Below are 14,262 nucleotides of genomic sequence, written 5' to 3' on the forward strand. Positions count from 1 at the left end.
TCAAGGATCACTAACTAAGCAAGTATCCTTTACTTCTTGTGTACACTTGTACTCAGGATTCCAAACTCTACCATCTTGCATAAGCCAAGTGCAGTGAACTTAACTACAAGCAGTTTGGACACTGTTTATAAATACACATTCTTAATTAAATGGCCCTTGAATGGGCTATACTCATCATTTAATTACATAATCCAATTCACTAAGAAAATTCTTTTAGGAAACTTCATCACATTGTGCTTGGGTCTGTTTTGTGAGGTTTCATATTCTTTCAGGGATGGGGCTCCTGTTCCAGCCAGGCTGGATGGGGCTTTGGGCAACCTGGTCTGGTGGGAGGTGTCCCTGCCCATGGCAGGGGCGTTGGAACAGGATGATCTTTAATGTTCCTTCCAGCCCAAACCATTCTGTGATTCTGTGATTTTAATAAAAGCTTGGGGGAATGAAGGACAGACATTCAGAATTTTGGCATCTTTATTCCAAAATAACGGTTGTGTGTGATGAAACCTTGCTTTACTGGAAGTAGCTAAACATCTGCCTGCTGATGGGAAGTAGTGAATTAATTCTTATTTTGCTTTGCTTGTAGCTTTTGCTTTACCTGTTAAACTGTCTTCATTTCAGCCCAGGAGTTTTCTCACTCTTACTGTTCCAGTTCTCTCTCCCCATCCTGCTGGGGTGAGTGAACAAGCAGCTGTGTGGTGCTTAGCTGTCTGTTGGGGTTACGTTACACTACAACAACTACCCTGCTCATTCAAAGGAAAAGAACTTAAAAAGTAGGATGTATGTAGAATACAAAATGTATGTAGTATACAAAATAGAATGTATGTTTAGCATAAGAAATATTTAGGTAAGACTTTTATATTGTGTTTTTTTTTTTATTAGGTGATATTTATCCATGATGTTTCTTCCACTTACCGAGTACCAATTCTGTTGGAGGAGCAAGGCATCATTAAGTATTTTAAACAGAGGTTAAATTTACCCATTGATGACCAACCAAGTGATCTTCTAATGAAATGGAGAAAAATGGCTGACAGGTATTTTAACTCCTGCTGCTCTTTCAAAAGTAGAAGTGTTTGAATTCAAGTTAGGTTTTTAGCTGCACTGAAGTGACCAAATTGGGTTTGGGTCAGGAGCATCCTGCTACTGCAACACCCGTGGAAGCTCTGGGTTTAAAAGCATTGACGCTTTGGGGATTTTAGAAGGTATTTTGTGAAGTTAAAGAAAAAGCAAACATTGTGAAAATTGTGAAACATTGTGAAAATTGGGGTAATAACACAACATCTCATTTTTGTCAGGTATGAAAGGTTGCTGAAGGTGTGTTCCATAGCTCTCGTTGGCAAGTACACAAAACTAAGTGATTGCTATGCATCTGTTTTCAAGGCTCTGGAACACTCTGCGCTGGCAATTAATCACAAACTGGATTTAATGGTGAGGATATTTCTGGATTTTGCTTTCAGGAATACTCTGAATATGCTTTACTAGTTTCTGTCATATAAAGTAGTTTTAATTCATACAGAAATTAGAAAATGAATTGTGTATAAATACAGACTAGCTAAGCATTTCATTTTTTTATAAAAGACTTGTTTAGAGATTAGTTTATTTGGAAGTAGGATTATCTGAAAGGAACACTGTGACTACTCAAAACTGGATCCGATGATTTGATTTACTCTCAAAGGTAGGTTTTATTTGTTCTAGTGAGACTGCTTATTGCTTTAATGAGATTAGTGTAAGAAAGACAAGAGAAAATAGGTGAATTGAAAAACAATTGACTTTCTTTTTAAAATCTGGTGTCAGAAGCTGATGTTCTTCATTGCAGTTAAATTTGATTGCTCTCAAGAAGTTATCTTCAAGATTCTAGTGACATCAGAATTAGGTCAGTTTCTCCAAGAAAGTAGTTGCTCTATTTACTATAAAGTACTATTAGAGACAAATAAGACAAATGTCTTGTTTTAATGAGAGCAGAAAGTTAAACTACACAGAAATCTGTTACCAGCTTCCTATTCCTGGAACTATCCATTTCCATTGCAGAGTTTTGCTGCTTGGGGTGGAAAGGTGTGGGGTGGAGAACCAGTGTGAAGGTGTCTATTAGTATCAGTTAAGGGGTACAGAGGATATTTTGGCATCTTGCAGTAGCAAAATGGTAGTACATAGTCACAAAGTATCAGCACTAACATGCTGCTGCAGTGTGATTCCCGAAGTGATGCAAGATATTGATTAAAGGGGGCAGCTGAAATCTTTTTTCTGTAGGTCATCTGTACAGAGATAAGTGGGTTAATTTGTTGTCTGGGGAGGTGGAAGGAAGCACTTCTAACCAACAGAAAAGGAGAAACAAACACACACAGAAACTGTTTAGTGTCTTTATTAATGGTATGGAAGATGAGGTGGAGGGCACCCTCAGCAAGTCTAAAGATGATACCAAACTGGGGGGGGAGCTCTTTGTATAGTGGAAAGCAGGGCTGCTATTCAAAGGGACCTAAGGCCATAGGAACAGGCTGATAGGAACCTCATGAAATTCAACAAAGGCAAATGCAAAGTCCTGCATGTGACATTGAGTAACCCCATCTGAGTACAGAATGGGTTCTGGCTGGCTAAAAAGTGGCTTGCAGAAAAGGGTCTGGAAATCCTGGTAGATGACAAATTGAGCACAAGCCAACAGTGTGCCCTTGTTGTAAAGAAAGCCAACATCCCAGGCCATACTAAGCAAGAGTGTAGCAGGCAAATTGAGGATAGTCACAGTTCGCTTCTATTCAGTACTTCTGAGACCACATTTGGAGCATGGTATTCAGCTTTTGTCTCCCCAGTACAAGACGTGCACTGACACAAGTGAATCTGAGGTAGGGCCACCAAGTTTAGAAGGATGAAGTGCACGGCAGATGAAGAGAGGTTGAGAAGTAAGTTTGTTCAGTCTGGAGAAGGGAAAGCTTAGGGGAGAATCTTATTGCTGTCTGTAACTATCAAAGAGGGGAAAGAGAAAATGGAGTCAGGCACCTTTCAGAAGCGCACATCAGAAGATGTAGAGAGAACAGACACAGACAGGAATGTGAGAAATTCTGACTTGATAAAAGGAAGTAAGTTTTCATTGTGAGGGTGGTCAAACCCTGAAACAACATGCCCAAAGTGGTTGTCTCCAGTGAAATCTGGAGATCTTCAGATCCTGACCAACAATGGCCCTGAGTAACCTTCTTTAATTTGACATGGTTTGAGCATGATAGGCTTGGCTAGAGTCTTCCCAAGGCCATATCCAACCAACCTGATTCTGTCACTCTAAATACTGTTTTATACTGGCAGTAGCATAGTGGGAAATTTTTCTATGTAAGTAACTTTGTTTTTTAGCAAAAATGTGAAGTGTGCAAAGTCTTGCAAGTACATGGTTAACAAGTCTACCTGCACACAAATCTAAGCTCAGTGGAGCTTTTGCTTTAACAAGCATGGGAATAAGTGTTTGTTGTAACTACTTCCAGCTTGGCGCTGAAGTGCTAACAGACAAGGACTCCTTCTGTATTTAGCTGCATGTGTTAACCTCCTCTGTAGTTCTTTTTTGTCTGAAGGTTCTGCATATAAACTTGTGTTCTGAAAGAACTTATTATTATTGTATGTGGGGTCCAGCTTATAACCCAGTATCTACATATGTGAATGATGAAATGTTGATGCTGCTTAAAGTAATAAATTTGCTGGTTCAATGTGTTTGGCAAGGAAACCACAATTAACTTTAGCTGTAATTAATGTTTTTTTTTTTCTTTTTCTACGCTTCCAGTCTATTATATTCTTTCAGTCTATTCTATATTCTCATACCAGTGCAGAACAGCAAGGTTCATAAGTAGTTGTTTTTCTGTTGTAGTTCTGATGCCTTTTGGAGCATGAGAAAAAATAAAAGTATTAGCTAGAAGGCAATCCTATCTGGAAAACTCTAGGCAATCTTTGTCTGTTTCACTTCTCCATACACAAATGAGTCCTGTCATTTCAGATAATCTGGCTTTTATGGTGGGTGGCCTCTATGCTGTTCTCAGAAAGACTATGTTAAAACCAAGAATCAAACTCTGATACTTTATGGCTAATGCAGTATGTAACCGCCCCACTCATTTACTCTAGTGGTACCTCAGGAGCCATGGTTATTACTGGCAGCAGTGATTCTAATGCAAAATCTCTGGTAGGACATACATAATGAGTCTGACTTCCTCTTTACAGTTGATGCTTTCAATCAGTCCACAGGAGTGCCTTTCTTGTGGGCTAGACAATGCAGGTTTATCCAGTCTTAAGGTAAGATTAGGTAAAAAGTGACACCCAAAAGATAGTGAAGTGACTATCCTGACCATATTTCATTTGGATGTCGGGATAAGGTCAGCACCAGCCTTTGATCGGTGCCCTGATTTCCATAGGAAGAAAAGCTGGGTATACAGCTGTAGAGCACTCTAGCAAGTCTGCTTACCTGGAGGGTAGGAAAATTAGGACTGGAGGTGGCCAGAGCTCTGGAGTTGCATGCAAAGAGAGAAGCAAATATTGGGTCTTAATTGTAGTAGTTAAAGGTTTACTGAGAAATTATTGAAACTCTTTATAGCCATATTATATAAAAGTTGGTTATATAGTGTGTGCTGCTCTTTCTGTGGGAAAAAAAAATACTATTTTACTACATATTTTTCTTTTGTAGTACATAGATTCAACAGAACTTGAACGTTCTACAGAAGCGGAGAACTCAGTGAAATATCACCAGGCATGGCACAAGCTATGCAAAGCAGAGTAAGTGGCATCGGGTATTTTGTGTCCCAAGTGTAGAGTGTGATAGTTACTTCATGTGATGAAAAATTCTTCAGTGAATCGTTTCTTAGTACATCCAAACTTTTGTTATGGAAGCAGATGGATTTGCATGGTTGGTGACAAGTCTTAGACACAGCAAATTATAGTATCAACCTATATCCTCAAACTCTGTTGTAATCCCTTTGGACAAGTTGCAGGTTTTTTTTTTTTGTTTGTTTGTTTTTTTTTTTTTTTGGATAGCTAGACAACATAGTTTCCTTACAGTGCAGGCAGTTGTCAATGGTTTTGTTTGTTAGATAAAAGCTTAGTAAATGCCTATGGCACTCTGAAAACCTCTTTGTTAAGAGTTGTTGGGCTTTCAATTTGTACTTGTAAAGGCATGTAATTTATTGTCCAAATGCATTAATTTCTTCAGTATTACTTAGTACCCATAAAGTTTCAGTTTTAAGATCCTAAAGTTGTGACTATGTATCTAGTTTATTCAAGCAATATATATTTAAGCAGTGAGAACTTCACTGTGAAGTGTGGGGTAAGATGAGACAGCCTGTGTAGATGAGACAGAAACGTCCAAATTTAAATTCTGTGTATTTGGAATGATAATACAAAACGTGCCTTTCATGCACTGTGCGTGCTGTTCTGTAACCTAAAAAGTCTTTCTAAACTTGTATGGACTTCTTTTGCTGGCTTGATTCTACGTGTTGGATGTTATATATATGGCTTTCATTGCAGTGGCATTCTTGTCCCGGGGGGGTTTGGAATTAGAGGAACGGAAGGCAAACTCCAAGCTATCTCCTGGGCAAGAACAAAGAAAAAACCTTTCCTCGGTAAGATCATTAGTGTCAGAATTTACTGTCTTTTGGAGGTGTATAGAAAGCTAATTGATTTGATATCTTAAACAAACAAACAAACAAACAACTTTGTAGACTACCTCCTCTACCCCCTCCACCCCAGCATGTGATTGGTGAGTAAAAAAGAACAATAGAATCAATATAATACTAGGGAGGGATCCTGTCTTGGGGAAGTATGTGTGCTGTTGTGAATATCTGCCTTGGAAATAATGCCCCGGCTCACTACAGACGCTGTATGAGGAAGGAAGAGAAAGACCATTCCTACTCCAAAGGCTTTATTTGCTATATTCACATTTTATTTAGAGAATCTGTGCTTCTCAATTGAATTAAATCACTATCATTATACTTATTAATTCGTGTGCAGAAAACATAGCTGTCTTTGGATACATTTGCTATGTTAAATATTTTTTGTTGATATATTGATCTATCTTATTACAGTAATGTCTAAAGGTGCCATCTGGCCTATGAGCTAGATGCTTTTTGTGTAAATGCCTCTGAAGCTTTGGTTCCTACCCTAGGTTTTTTACAATTTTATAAGTAACAGCAACTACTTTGGTTAGTTGCTAAAGTAAAATTTGATTCTGGACATAAGCAAAAGCTTTAGCTTTTGTTTATCTTTACAGTAATTATTAGCAAAATAGATGGGAGAGGAAAAAAAGCAACAATTTTTTTGCACGATTGTTTCATATATATTAACAATATGCCAAATTTTGAAGAATCTGTTTTACCTTGAGTTGCTGTTTTTGTTTTATCTATTTGGTAAGTCTGTGTATATACACTGGGTACCAAGATTTCTAAACAAGCAGTCACATTTAAGATGAAAAGAGCAAGTACATTTGCTGTCCTGCTCTTTGTGCTGTTAAATTCTGTGGTTTTGTTTTTCTTTTAGGAGTTTGCCTGGGAATGCAATTAGCAGTTGTGGAATTTGCAAGAAACTGTTTGAATTGGAAAGGTAAGCTCAGAATGCTAGTGTGGATATGATTTGCTTAGAAGAAATATTATTCTGTACATGAAATATGTATCTATTATTAGATATATTATATAGATCCCGTGATTATTCTTAGCTCAAACTGTTTGTGTTGCAAGAGCTAAGCACTCTGTGCGCAAAGGAGTAGGATCTATGCCGATTGCCTGAAACCTGCTTCCTGACTTAAAGAGTGTAGCAGAAAGTGTGCTTGTGGTTCACTCCTGTAGTCTTGCTCTAGAGTGCACGGGTGGTGATGAGTAAAAGGTGAGAAGGGGTTTTCTCACTTTCTTTTGCATACTTTGTTAGTTAGAATAGCCAAACTGTAGCCATTGCAGTAGTAATTTGAAGAGTTTTAGCTCACCAGTGAACTATTACCACTAAGAACTGAGAGGAAGAAAGTTTGGGAAGTAGGAAATGGAGTATGCGTGACTGAGGCCATATAATCCCCGTGGCTGTTTCAAAATTGGTGCAATATGTGTTTTAACACACGGGATTGTAGCTCAGATGCAGGCAAGTCCTAAAATGATGCAGAACTGTTCCTATGAGTCTGTAGTGTGTGTAGAACAATGGTAATGAGTTTATTTTGAACTTCTTTCAGATGCAAATTCTACAGAATTTGACCCAGACACAAAAAACCCTGTTGTAAGTGCTGATTTTTCTCCTACTTGTGTTTTGCGAGCATAAATCTTATGTTAAAAAGGGAGTTAACTATGTAAGTTAAGGTTTATCTATATTTTTACATGGTAGGACATGAAAAGGTGTCCATTGTCCTTATTCAGTATTGCTTAAAAAGGTATTTTGTTTTTGAATAGTCCCCTGCCTTCACCTGCTAACTTCTCAGATTTGCTGTGGCTTTATTTTTGTAAGTTTTGTAATGGTTTCCTTGGCTGTAGGCAAGTGGGAGTAGACAATGTTTAAATTGGCTTTACTAGATAATAAAATATAAAGGGAAGCTGGAAAGTGTAGTACAAAGCTATTACCAGAATATAATTTTATATAAAAAAAAATAGAGAATTTATGGAAAGATGATTTTTTTTTCTTTCCTTTATTTGAGTAGTATTAAATAGGCACTCCTTCCCCTCTGCCCCCATCCCCAAAATGCATATGCATCTCACAGTTCTCCTCTTGAGAAAAATTTTAATGCTGTAAATAAGACAGGGCTCTCAATATAGGATGCCAGTGGTAGAATTTGAGAGTGGAGTTCCTACAGATGTGTTCTAGTTCAGGAGAGTATGGTATCACGTGACCATAATGGTAAAGCAAGAAAGGGTTTGTAAGAAAAATAACAGAAAAGTACATGTAGGAAAGCACTACCTTAGTGCAGGATCTTTTAGTGGATTAGGTAGGTGGCTCATGATGCAGAAACAAGTAGCTTATTAACTTCCTTCACAATAATTTTGTTGGGATTTGTAAGTAAAATGTATTTTTTTTCACATCTGCTTAGTCTGTAACATGCAAATAGCAGTTTTTTAAAGTATTTGACCTGTTTGTCCGTGTTGTTTATACACATTGGAGGGATAATCTAGTCTGAACTTTTGAAGGTAAATTAGAGACCTTCAGGGTTCCAATCAGTGTGAGACTTCGTGGTGGGACATGTACTTAGGTGAATAAAGGTAAACTTTGTATTTGGCGTCAAATCTGTGGGTTTGGCATCGTAAGAGGTCTCTTCCTTCACCCTTCTTGAATGTACTTTTTCTCCAAAGGGATCCATTTCATAATAGCAATGTGTTATAAAATGTGGAAATTGTTGAAAGTTTACTGTAAATTTTGGGGGAAGCAAGAACAGCAGATTGATTCTGGGACATCTTTGTTTCTAGGACGTTTTAGTGATAGTTTCAAATGTACAGGATACTTTGCTATTGCCAGGTAGAATAGGGCAGAGTTTCGTCTTCTATTGCCACCTTATATTTATTCAACTGCCAAAAGTGATGTTTGCAGTTTTTCATGGTACTTACTCTTATTTTTCTAGTAATTCAAGCATCCTTGCTTCAGTAGGCAATGACTGTAACACTATTAGAGATGATGTTGTTGGTGTTTTTTTTTTTTGCTTTAAATAACTGATAGACCTTGATTTTGTCTAAATCAGCATCAGCTTCTTTGGAAGAAGTTTGAAGCTAATTTGGATCATAAAACTGGCTATTTGGGCTCATGATTATCTTTACATTATTAACTGTGATGTGCTCTAATTGCAGAAAGTTTCTGCTCTTCCATTCTAATAAACTGTTGGTTTTGGATTAGTACTGCCTAAGTTCTGATGCTGAGAGCTGGTGGTCTAAACTAGGCATGCAGGTCTCTCCATTAAAATGCAGCAGAAAATGCTTGCAAATAACAAGTTGTTCAGTTTTGCACACCTGCCCTACTTCACTGCATGATGGGAGATCCTTCTGCCTGGTGTAAAGTAGGCTCCTAATTTTCAGGGACCTGAAGTCTTGGAGTGTGGGATACATCTTACGTAACTTCAGATGACTGCATTTCAGCTGGTCACCTCAGGTACCTTTTCAGGATGCAGTCAGATCATGTATTTCAGAAGCCTGCTTCAGGAAGGGGTGAGTCACCCATTGGAATTGCCTGTTTGTCTCCAGGATTCTGAGGATTGTTCACAGTAGCTGGCTCAGATGCAGAGCTCAACATTTAGCCAAAGTCTGGAACATGGAAGCTTGTCTGCTGCAGCCCTACTGGCAGTTTTTTCTGTTATAGAAATGGTAGTGTTTATCAGTACAATATAACATCTTGACATCTCAGTTCCGGGTGAGAAACAGCTGTGAATCATCCCTATATGATTGCACTAGAGGAATCTTGCACTATCAATAATTATAACTGTGAAATAATCTGTTTTAGCAGAGTCTGTCTTATGCTAAAAAACTTCAGATATTCTATATAATAACAAATCAATAAAAATGATTGGAAGAGAAGCAGATTAGTAGAGTTTGTGAACTACTGAACTGATGTAGATGTTTCATTATCTATGAAGGTTGGAAACACCATATCAGCACTGATAATATCTTGTGATGCCACCGTGTGATTCAGCTGAGTCCTAATTTAGAACCAAGCCAGTGTACTTTTCTTTTGGTTCCTGCTCCTTTGGAAACTGAAGGGGGAGAAGAAAAGCACTAGTGAGTCAGCAGTTCTATTTTCTTTAATTTTTAAGAAGAAGGAAAAAACAAAAAATGTAGTTTGTCAGGAGAACTGAGGGGCAGCCATAAAATATGCATCTTCCTGTATCCCTTCTCGGTTTGTTAAGCATTCAAATACTCAAAACAGTTCTTACCAAAATAGTTTCTTCTAAAGTACACATAAAATCTTGGTGTACTTTGCTTCATTATTTGCCTTTTGACTTTGTCTCTAAAAGTTGTTGTTCTCATTCTCCTATTTCTCTGCATCTGTGAAAACATGAAATTTTTTCAATTAAAAATAAAAACTGAGATTGTCAAGTAATTAACTTGGAATTAGGCTTCCAAAGGAACTACAAGTGACTGAAATGGTGAGAAATGATTATTGTTAACTCTCTCAATTAAAATGGCACAAGTTCTACTATAGAAGAACATTGTATTAGTAACAAGTCCTGAACACTTTTACTTTTAAAGTTTTTAGTGTGAGGCAATGTAGCTTGTTCTGTTTTGAATAATAATGTACAACTGAACATGCAAATACAGTGTTGCATGCAATGCTGAATATTTGTTTCATTTCAGCTATTCATCCATTTCTTATTCTATTGATTACCACTACAACAATATTACTCAACCTGGGCTCTGTAAAATCACCTGTGAGAAAAAAATCCTAAAGCTGAATATTGATGTGGTGAAAACTTAGAGGAAATTCCAGATAGAATTTGAAAATATTAATAGTCTGTGGGTTATAAGTAGAATTTGAGAGATTTGAAATTATTTGATATTTTTCATTACAGTTTAAATTCAAGATGTTTACTCTGAAGAAAAAAGAACAATCATAGAATCATTAAGATTGGAAAAGACCTCCAAGATCACCTGGTCCAACCATCCCCCTACTACCAATGTCACCCACTGAACCATGTCCCTAAGCACCATGTCCAACCACTCCTGAAACACCCCCAGGGATGGTGGCTCTACCACTTTCTTGGGCAACCCGTTCCAATGCCTGACTGATCTTTCTGAGAAGAAATGTCTCCTAATTTCCAACCTAACCCTCCCCTGGTGCAACTTGAGGCCATTCCCTCTAGTCCTATCACTAGTTACCTGTGAGGAGAGGCCAACCCCCAGCTCCCCACACCTTCCTTTCAGGTAGTTGTAGAGAGCAATAAGGTCTCCCCTGAGCTTCCTGGAGAAGACTCCAGCCTAAACAACCCCAGTTCCCTCAGCCGCTCCTCACAGGACTTGTGCTCCAGGCCCTTCACCAGCTTCGTAGCCCTGTTCTGGACACGCTCCAGGGCCTCGATGTCCTTCTTGTAGTGAGGGGCCCAAAACTGAAGGCAGTACTCGAGGTGCGGCCTTACCAGAGCAGAGTACAGGGGGATGATCACCTCCCTGGTCCTGCTGGCTGCACTATTCCTGATACAAGCCAGAATGCCGTTGGCCTTCTTGGCCACCTGGGCACACTGCTGGCTCGTGTTCAGGCGAGCATCGACCAGCGCCCCCAGATCATTTTCCTCTGCATAGCTTTTGAGCCACACTCCCCCAGGTCTTGAGCGCTGCCTGGGGTTGTTGTGGCCAAAGTGCGGGACCCAGCACTTAGCCATGTTGAACCTTATCCCATTGGCCTAACTGGAACAGGTTCACTGGAACAGGTTCACAGGAACAGGTTGCCCAAAGAGGCTGTGGAGTCTCCCTCCTTGGAGATCCTTAAAAGCCTCCTGGACATGGTCCTGGGCAGCCTGCTCTGGGGTTCCCTGCTTGAGCAGGGGTTGGACCAGATGGACCCAGAGGTCCCTTCCAACCTCAACCATTCTGTGGTTCTGTGAATTGACGTTATCTGAATGTCGTAAAAGGTTTTCAGAATTGTTGTTGTTATATTAGCTCTTAGTATTTCTGGAAAAAAATAAAACCAGTAATATATATATATATTTTTTTTTTTTGGATCTAGTAAAGAAATTGTTTTTCTCTGTTTATAATGGATGGATTTCATGAAGGGCTACAGAAGCAGATTGCAACATAAGTATAATGCAGGACTGGATAATCACTTTTGAATAATTGATAATAAAAATCTATAAATTAAAATCAACAACAACAACAACAACAAACATGAACCCTCACTTTTTTTCTACCCCAATGTACCTTGTGATCTTTTTCGTGTCAACTGTGATTTAAATTAGACCATAAAACCTCTTGCAAATAAAGCCATCAGATTTTGAATAAAAGGTAGGTGGAAGTAATAAGGTGTAAGTTCCAATGTTGATGATGAGCCATTGATAAGTACATGTTCACAGTGTTTTTTGTTGTTTGTTTCTTTTGTTTTTTCTGGCCAACTGCATACCTACCTGATGAGGATTTTTTCTTCACCATGCTTCTCTGGTATACTTAAGAGAATATTATTTGAGGCAGTGCTATAATTCATACTGAATGCTGCGTTACTGTAACATAACCTCCCAGGGAGGTGGTTGAGTCGCCATCCCTGGAGGTCTTTAAAAGACGTTTAGATGTAGCCCTTAGTGATATGGTTTATTGTAGGACTTGTTAGTGTTAGGTCAGAGGTTGGACTAGATGATCTTGGAGGTCTCTTCCAACGTAGACGATTCTGTGATTCTGTGGCCTCTGCGCGTTGACCCGTCCTGTCCAGGTCCCTCTGCAGGGCCTTCCTACCCTCCGGCAGATCTACACTTCCCCCCAACTTGGTGTCATCTGTAAACTTACTCAGGGTGCATTCAATTCCCTCATCCAAGTCATCAGTAAAGATATTAAAGAGGATGGGCCCCATCACCGATCCCTGGGGAACAGCACTGGTGACCGGTCACCAGCTGGATATCACTCTGTTCACCACCTCTCTCTGGGCCTGGCCATTCAGCCAGTTTTTAACCCGGCAAAGCGTGTACCTGTCCAAGCCACGGGCTGCCAGCTTCTCCAGGAGAATACTGTGGGAGACTGTGTCAAAGGCTTTGCTGAAGTCTAAGTAGACTACGTCAACAGCCTTTCCCTCAACCACCAGGCAGGTCACCCAGTTGTAGAATGAGATGAGGTTCGTCAGGCAGGACTTGCCTTTCATGAACCAGTGCTGACTGTGCCTGATTCCCCGGTTGTCCTGCACATGCTGTGTGATTGCATTCAAGATGACCTGTTCAATGATCTTTTGATATAGGAGTTTTGATCTGTTTCCACAAGACCATTTAGCATTAAATTACCATGTTAAGTTTTTGAGTTCGGTTTTTCTTCAACACAGGTTTGATTTCACTAAGGAAAATGAATTAAGTGTATAAGCACTGATCAGTCCTGCACATTTCTTTTCTCATCTTGGTCGATTATTTATTGGTCATGTTCCCATTATATTTTCTTAAGCTTTCTGCTCTACTTTCCAGCCCTTTGGATAATAACAATAGGTAAATTATTGTTGTTCTTTGCTGGAAAGGTAGCTTTTTAGAAAAGTAATGCACTGATGTCAGAGTAGTGCCTAGCATGAGTCTTGTGTTGAAAATGATAATTTTAACCAACAATAATTCCTTTAAGATAATAATAATTCCTTTTAAAAGGAATCTGTGTATTCTGTGAAATGCTAGTGAAGTTGATTCACTGGGTGGCAAAACTGATTTGCATTTAGTTCCATCTTCCTTGTCTTTTCTTCTACTTTTAAACTTTGATTGTCTTTTTTGTTTTGTTAAAGAAAATAATGAAAAAGGCTCATAAATTTTATTTCAGGTTCATCTGGTACCATTCTAGAAAAAAAAATCCAGAAATAATTCTTTTTTTAAGCTACTATTAATTGTGACCATGGTTTTTCATGACCTATTTCATCTTGTGTAGCACTGTGAAACTTTAAGTATTGTATAGAGTAAAATAAAGTGCATGTTCTACAATCTCAAGAAATTGTGTAGAAATAGATTTTGCCAGTAGGTGACGCTCTTATAACACGTTTATGGATGCCCACTTGTCCCATTCAAGATGTCAGTAACCTGATTGAACTCTAAAATATAAAATGTTTTCCATCAGATGAAAAGGAACGTGTCCTGCTCATGCAAAGGCACTTCTTAAAATTCTGTGATATTGTGTGTGAAGTAGCTAACGTTGGTTAGTAAGCAAATGTGTGTGTGGTGCATTTTGTATTAAAATTAAAGTATATTGTTAATTTAGAAAAGTATTTTTTTTTCATAAACCAGAAAAAATACTGAGTGTTAGGATTTTTGTTTTCTCCCAAGAAACATAACACACTTTAGCAGCTAAAGGGTTTGTGTAAAAGTATGGCCCAGTAGCCTGTAGGAACATTCATATCGTGTTTAAATACCATAATTTTTGAGGCAGCTATGAATGCAGCACTGCTGTGAAGTGCTTTATTCTGCATTCTTTAGTGCGGGAATGCAGGCATGGGAATAACTCATATGGGGTCTTCAATGCACTTGATGTGCTTTACCATTACCGTGAGTCTTAAAGTCCTTAAGTGACACGGGGATCTGGACCTAATTGGTCTATCAGGATAATGGGTGGATGTTGATGGTAAAATTCAGTCCAAAATTTTTAGTTCTATAATAGGATTAGTGCCTAATCCACTGAATTAGTTTTCTGTCAAGTGTATTGGGTTTACATG

General features: G+C 38.6%; 1 protein-coding gene across 3 annotated transcripts in view; it reads left to right on the forward strand.

The window, feature by feature from the left end:
• CTPS2 (CTP synthase 2) overlaps positions 1 to 14,262 on the forward strand; it is a 71,777-nt gene that overhangs the window by 14,406 nt on the left and 43,109 nt on the right. For all 3 annotated transcript variants that reach the window (XM_066981509.1, XM_066981523.1, XM_066981514.1), the window contains exons 8-13: positions 877 to 1,028; positions 1,290 to 1,422; positions 4,640 to 4,728; positions 5,476 to 5,570; positions 6,484 to 6,546; positions 7,160 to 7,203. In XM_066981509.1, the coding sequence (XP_066837610.1) occupies positions 877 to 1,028; positions 1,290 to 1,422; positions 4,640 to 4,728; positions 5,476 to 5,570; positions 6,484 to 6,546; positions 7,160 to 7,203 (576 nt within the window). The remainder of the gene's footprint in view (positions 1 to 876; positions 1,029 to 1,289; positions 1,423 to 4,639; positions 4,729 to 5,475; positions 5,571 to 6,483; positions 6,547 to 7,159; positions 7,204 to 14,262) is intronic.

The sequence above is a fragment of the Anser cygnoides genome, chromosome 1 (assembly GCF_040182565.1).
Source record: "Anser cygnoides isolate HZ-2024a breed goose chromosome 1, Taihu_goose_T2T_genome, whole genome shotgun sequence".
NCBI classification, from domain to species: Eukaryota; Metazoa; Chordata; class Aves; order Anseriformes; family Anatidae; genus Anser; species Anser cygnoides.